Here is a 6,951-nt window from a genome sequence, read left to right on the forward strand (position 1 = left end):
TATATTTGGACATAAAAAAATAGATCTGCTTTCTATACCTTTATTTATATTGAATTATATATATATATATATATATATATATATATATATATACTTTTGTTTGTTTGTTTGTTTTTGTTTTTTTTGCAGTACGTGGGCCTCTCACTGTTGTGGCCTCTCCTGTCGCAGAGCACAGGCTCCGGACGAGCAGACTCAGCGGCCATGGCTCACGGGCCCAGCCGCTCCACGGCATGTGGGATCTTCCCGGACCAGGGCACGAACCCGTGTCCCCTGCATCGGCAGGCGGACTCAACCACTTCACCACCAGGGAAGCCCTAAAGTATATTTTTAAATAATTACAGATAAAAATTTCTGAGTAAAAGAAAACAAAACTCTTCTTGCAGTATGTTAAAATAAGTACTAAACTATAAACAAGTAGGATTTATTCCAGAAACAGAACATTAGTAAATTATTAATGAATTTCATTTCATTATAAATTGAAGGGAGGTTTGGGGAGGAGGGGAGACGTGGTACTGTCAGATTTGTCAAAAAAGGCATTTTATGTAAGTAGATCTTTTCTGAACAGCAAAAAGAAAAAAAAAATGTAAAACTCCAATTAAACTAAGAACAGGAAAAAATTATTTCTCAGCATCATGTGCCTCAAAAATCAATTGCAAAACAAAGCAAAACAAAAAAAAATACAAGAAAAGATATTAAAAATGCTACAAAGACAAGAGAACAACATTCATCATCACCTCCATTTTTCTGTTTTTTTCTGCAGATTTTAACTAAGGAAATAGAAGTGCAAATATTGGAAAGTAAAGGAATATAAAATGTATTATTATTTTAAGAAGAAATATATTCCAGAGAATATAGGGAAAATTAATAAAACTAATAAGCGAAATTAAGGAAGCCAGATATAATAGTGTACCAAAATCAGTGCCATTTACTTTATAACTAAACAGAAAAAATAATTGTGAAAAAATTACCTGTTCATAATATCCATAAAATAGGAATAAAAAACTGCAACTTCAGAAAAAAAATGTGTAAAAAACATGCAGAGAAAAACATAGCACATGAGGTGGGTTTGAAAGTAGACCTGATAAATAGAGCATCAGAATAATGCAGGATGAAATGTTGGAGTACTGCAATGCTAATGATTGTCCTAGAATTAATCTATATAATTGATCAATATCTAAATATTATTGAGGGAATAAACATATTAAAAATAAAGTTGATGGCAATTTGCCTTATCAGTTATAATATGAAGAACTATCACATATTAAACAGATCGTACCAATTTTGGTATGAAGAATGCAGGGTCAGAGGGAGGAACTATGGAAACGTAGTATATCAAAGTGCAGACTTCAAATTAGTAGGAAAGACTAAATACTTAACAACTCATAGATGGTCAACTGGCCAACACCCTAGCAAATATCATGCAATAGTCGTATTTCAAATCACATGTATTGCCAGATATAATTTACAGTGAAATGTAAAAAAAATAAATACATAAAGTTAATTAGAAAAAATCTGAAGTGTATTTGCATATATTTTCTTTTTTTGGTGGGGAAATGTTTTCTTGGCAAGACACAAGATCCAGAAGCTATGAAAGAAAGATTGATAGGCTGATTCTATAATATTAGAATCATTCAACAATTTGTAAAGGTAAATTGTTAATTGGGAAAATATTTCCCCCATATAGAGACTTCTGCAAAACAGTAAATAAAAGACAAGCTAGAGAAAAATGGGCAAAGAATATAATGGATATTTCAAGATCTCGAAATATATAAAAAGATGCTCAAACTTATTAAAAACAAAAAGGTTGCAGTTACTTAAGAATGAGATTGCTTTTACCTGGCACACAACCTCTGGTGAGTGTGTGAGGAAAGAATCATTCTTGCTATTTGAGAACTGTGAATTGATACATTATAGAAGGCAAATAGATAATAAGTACCAACACAAAACTTTTGGACACTTTAACTGAAAATTTTGGACACTTTAACTGAAAATTCTACTTTTAGGAAATCACTTCATCAGAACAAAAAAGTTGCAAAGATCTATGAGAATGTTTATTGCTATATGATATGTTCATTGGCTGCCACCTACCTGTCCATCAATACACATTCAATATTGTGTAGTCATACAGCAAAATCCTACTAAACCATTAAAAAATAGAACTATACATGCTGACATAAAATTATTTTTACTATATGTTACATAATTATACTGCAAACAGTGATGTATGGTGACCCAATTTATATATATACTTATAATTTTGTATATATTTTTATTATGTAAAACAAGATTATAAAGATTATAGTAATCACATTTGAAAAGAAAAGCTATTTCTGTGACTTACTTTAGCTTTTTGGTTCTTGAGACCTTTCGGTGCTAAATAATATGGGATGTGGGAAGTGAAGAGACGAGGGGACGGTCTGTTGACATGGTCCACTTTGTGTGCACTGTGTTCCAGGAAGGGGACTCTATCACATGTGTTCACCAGTTCACTTCTGTTACGATGTCCTTCAAAATAAATCAAGCTTAATATCTGCTGAGTCCAGATTGTACCTGTGAAAACAAATAATCTTGTTTTCAACTGAGTTAATTTTTAATTGTAAATGTCAACAGTAAGGCTGTCCTTCTCAAAATTATTTGGAACTTTTATTTCTTTTAATCACTCTAAGGATGCCAATAATTTGCCCAAATTTTTGTTTGTCTGCATTTACATTAAAATTAATGAAGATAAAATCAAGGACTCAGTTTCTTTTTCACTCTGAAGAGCTGTGATGGTTCTGACTCCATGATAGCAGTGATTCAGATTAATCTTTCAGCTCCTCTCTTTCCTATACTTCAAGTAAAGTCTGTTTCCACAATTTTCTCTGGCTACCTTTGTTTCTCTTTCCTTAGTCTCCTTTCTTAGAGTGTTATGTTTTAGAAGACAAGTTAAGGGCTTCCCTGGTGGCGCAGTGGTTGAGAGTCCGTATGCTGATACCAGGGACACGGGTTCGTGCCCCGGTCCGGGAAGATCCTACATGCTGCAGAGCGGCTGGGCCCGTGAGCCATGGCCGCTGAGCCTGCGCGTTCGGAGCCTGTGCTCCTCAACGGGAGAGGCCACAACAGTGAGAGGCCCGCGTACCACAAAAAAACAACAACAATAAAATACTGAAAGTCCTCTTTACTTTTTCTGTTTACTTATTGTGTAGCATAAGTCTTCCCACACAATATTGAATAACAGTAGTGACAGCAGGCATTCTTTTCTTGTTCCTGATTTTAAATGTAATATTTATTTGTATCACTGTTGCACAGGATATTGTGGAAATTTTGGTAAAATCTCTATCAAGTTGAAGAAGTTCTCTTTTTGGGCTTCCCTGGTGGCGCAGTTGTTGAGAGTCCGCCTGCTGCTGCAGGGAAGACGGGTTCGTGCCCCGGTCCGGGAAGATCCCACATGCCGCGGAGCGGCTGGGCCCATGAGCCATGGCCGCTGAGCCTGCACGTCCGGAGCCTGTGCTCCGCAACGGGAGAGGCCACAACAGTGAGAGGCCCGCGTACTGCAAAAAAAAAAAAAAAAAAAAGAAAGAAGTTCCCTTTTCTCCTTAGTTTGCTAATGGTTTTCATTATGAATGACTCTGCTGAATTGTTTGAATGCTTTATTGAGATAATAATTCAGGCTTTCTCTTATACTTCAGTAATGTGGGTGAACTACATTAATAATTTTTTAAACCCATCTTGACTCTTGAAAGAAATCCACTTTTGTCATAGTGTATTTATGTTTTAACATTGCTAAATGTGTTTTGCTTATATTGGGTTTAGGATTTTTGCATTTTTGTCCATGAATGTACCATCAATGTTCTAAAAGGATGTGAGATGCCAAAAGTCTCACAATGTCACTATGCAACCGATGTACCTACGTGATAGATTTGATGCAATTTATAGTGAATCCTGGGGAGACTCACTAATCTCCCCTCCAAGATGAGCAAGCATCCAGCAAGCTGCACTGGGGACTGGTGTGTTGTGTCCCAAACACTAGACTAGGATTAATGGGAAAGAAAAGACTCTTTTATGGACTGCTGTGCTTGACCTAAAACTAAGCAAACTGAGATACCACTAACATCTAATGCAGGAAAAAAAAAGCTCAATCAGATGTGCTCATAAGTTCTGAGACTGGAAAAATTCAGGGGTAAAGCAATGCGTTACTAATTTGGGGAAAGTAAACAAGGTCATGATTTTCAAAGTAGATTAAAAAGGAGGGACTGGAGCATTTTCATGAAAATCAGGAATACTTTTTTTTATTGCCTTAGACTCTAGTATATCTTTGAACCACATTAAATACTCTGTACAACATTGCTTCAATGGCACCAGTCATCCTATCATCCTATGTTCTGAAAAGTGCAATATAAAAAATAAGGTTGGGTTTTTGTCTTTTTTTTTTTTTGGAATGTAAGATTAAGAGCAATTCATTTTATTTAAAATTATTGCATTATTCTAAGGAAATAAAAAGCAATTAATTGAAAAGAATACTAGGAATTAGTTCTGACTGAGATATGATGGTAACAAAAATCTTCCTAGGTTTTTTTTTTTTTTGCGGTACGCGGGCCTCTCACTGTTGTGGCCTCTCCCATTGCAGAGCACAAGCTCCAGACGTGCAGGCTCAGCGGCCATGGCTCACGGGCCTAGCCGCTCCGCGGCATGTGGGATCTTCCCGGACTGGGGCACGAACCCGTGTCCCCTGCATCGGCAGGCGGACTCTCAACCACTGCGCCACCAGGGAAGCCCCTCTCCCCTGCGCCACCAGGGAAGCCCCTCTTCCTAGGTTTTTAAATATATTTTCTTCCATTCTCAGACCAAGCCAACATGTCAGTATTTACCAAGTACCTCCTCTTGGTTCAATATTTGGTTTCTTCATATATTTCATCAGAAATGACAATATATGCATTACAAATGCATAGAGATTTGAGATTTATTTAACTTTCTGTGATCCTAAACAGTTCTGTAAATGTAGATGGGTTACTGTCAATGTCTGGAAAAGGGCACATTTGTCCACATGAATTACCAAACCACGGTGAAGACTAAAACAGGTGGCCACTCCTCAAACTTACCAGATTTTGGATATGTAATTATAAACACATCATCATCTCTAATTTCAAAATCATCTAAATGTTCTATAAGGTCAACATCAAGTAAAGAATGTTGAAAATAATAGCCTTTAAAGTTCAATAAATACGTGTCCGTGTTGTCCATAATTATTCACCTACAAGTAAAAACAGATACAATTATTGCAAAGTTCTGAGTATTTCATAATAACGACTAACACTTCCTGAGTGAACAGTCTGTGCAAAATGTCCCATGTGTATCAACTCATTTAGCACACACACCACCTTCTCTATATTAAATCATTTACTCTTCACAGCAACCCAAAGTTGCTAAAGGTATTGTTATTACAACTACTTCAAGGATTAACTAAGATACTAAGAGGTTAAACATCTTTTCCTAAAACCCCATGAATGAGTTATAATCATGATTCCAAACCTACAGATGAGAAAATTAAGGCACAAGAGGTTCGGCAAACTGTTCAAGGTGGCCCAGCTGCAAGAGTGATGCCAGACAATTTAGCCAGAGTCCATGCTTTTAATCACTTTATCATATTTTCTTAATACTTTATACTTTTATTCTTTTTCTTTGTATTTTTTTGTGGTACGCAGGCCTCTCACTATCGCGGCCTCTCCTGTTGCAGAGCACAGGCTCCGGACGCACAGGCCCAGCGGCCATGGCTCACGGATCCAGCCGCTCCGCGGCATGTGGGATCCTCCAGGACCGGGCCACGAACCCACGTCCCCTGCATCAGCAGGCGGACTCTCAACCACTGCGCCACCAGGGAAGCCCTATATTTTTATTCTTACATTTTTTTCATTGTTCCAGAAATAGAAACTTCTTTAATTAATACCATTTTTATTTCTGTTTGTTTCTTTGTTTGTTTTTTCTGGAGCATAAATAATCTGCTGTCTGTGAAAGAAGCTTCTGAGGCTTTGAGATCTGATACACTGTTTGAAATGAATTGTGGGAAATGTTTTGCATGAGAAACACTAATTGCATTTCCTTTGGAAATGTTGCCTCATATAGTTGCAAGATGTTTTATGGTAATCGTCGTATTTTCCAAAAGGAGTTTTTTATCAGAATTCTGAAATAAATCTAAAAATAAAAGCCAAAAATCAGAAGCAAACTGTCTAAAGATACACCTGTTCAAAAATTGGACCAGGGACTTCCCTGGTGGCTCAGTGGTTAAGAATCCGCCTGCCAATGCTGGGGACACGGGTTCAGTCCCTGGTTGGGGAAGATCCTACATGTCGCAGAGCAGCTAAGCCTGTGCACCACAACTACTGAGCCCACGTGCCACAACTACTGAAGCCCACGCACCTAGAGCCCATGCTCCACAATAAGAGAAGCCACGGCAATGAGAAGCCCGCGCACCACAACAAAGAGTAGCCCCCACTCACCACAACTAGAGAAAGCCTCTGCGCAATAATGAAGACCCAACGCAGCCTAAATAAATAAGTAAATAAATAAATAATTTTTTTTAAAGTTTAAAATTGGACCAGGCAAGCATTTCTTTATTAGCCATGCCTGAGAAATGTTGAATGTGAAATAGGTGAGGGATCCCAGAAGTTCTAATAACGTTAGATTTAGAACAAGCATATATTTTCATTATGCACTTTAAAAAATTTCTGTGAACACCAAGAAAATGAATTTGTTGAAAAGCTGCACATATGGTTTTGTCTAAATTGCATGTCAAGAAACAATTAATCCCTTTACAAGCAATCAAACTTGAAGTGAAAGCCAAGGATGACAGTGTGAGTCACTGTCACATACCTCCTGATGCCCCACAAAGCCACCCCAAACATGCCCTAAAAAACACCAATTTCAGAAACTCAGAATGCTGAGAAGAGAGGAAAGAGAGCCAGGCAGCCCACAGAA

At 37.3% G+C, this 6,951-nt stretch overlaps 1 protein-coding gene across 1 annotated transcript in view; it reads right to left on the reverse strand.

Moving 5' to 3' along the window:
- Nucleotides 1-5,220, reverse strand: part of LOC103086453 (amine sulfotransferase-like) — a 10,915-nt gene extending 5,695 nt beyond the window's left edge. The window contains exons 1-2 of the mRNA XM_007454933.1: nucleotides 5,079-5,220; nucleotides 2,342-2,550 (exon numbers count right to left, since the gene is read on the reverse strand). Of these exons, the coding sequence (XP_007454995.1) occupies nucleotides 2,342-2,550; nucleotides 5,079-5,220 (351 nt within the window). The remainder of the gene's footprint in view (nucleotides 1-2,341; nucleotides 2,551-5,078) is intronic.
- Between the last annotated feature and the right edge of the window lie 1,731 nt (nucleotides 5,221-6,951).

This window comes from Lipotes vexillifer, unplaced genomic scaffold (assembly GCF_000442215.2).
Source record: "Lipotes vexillifer unplaced genomic scaffold, Lipotes_vexillifer_v1.1 scaffold58, whole genome shotgun sequence".
Taxonomy (NCBI): domain Eukaryota; kingdom Metazoa; phylum Chordata; class Mammalia; order Artiodactyla; family Lipotidae; genus Lipotes; species Lipotes vexillifer.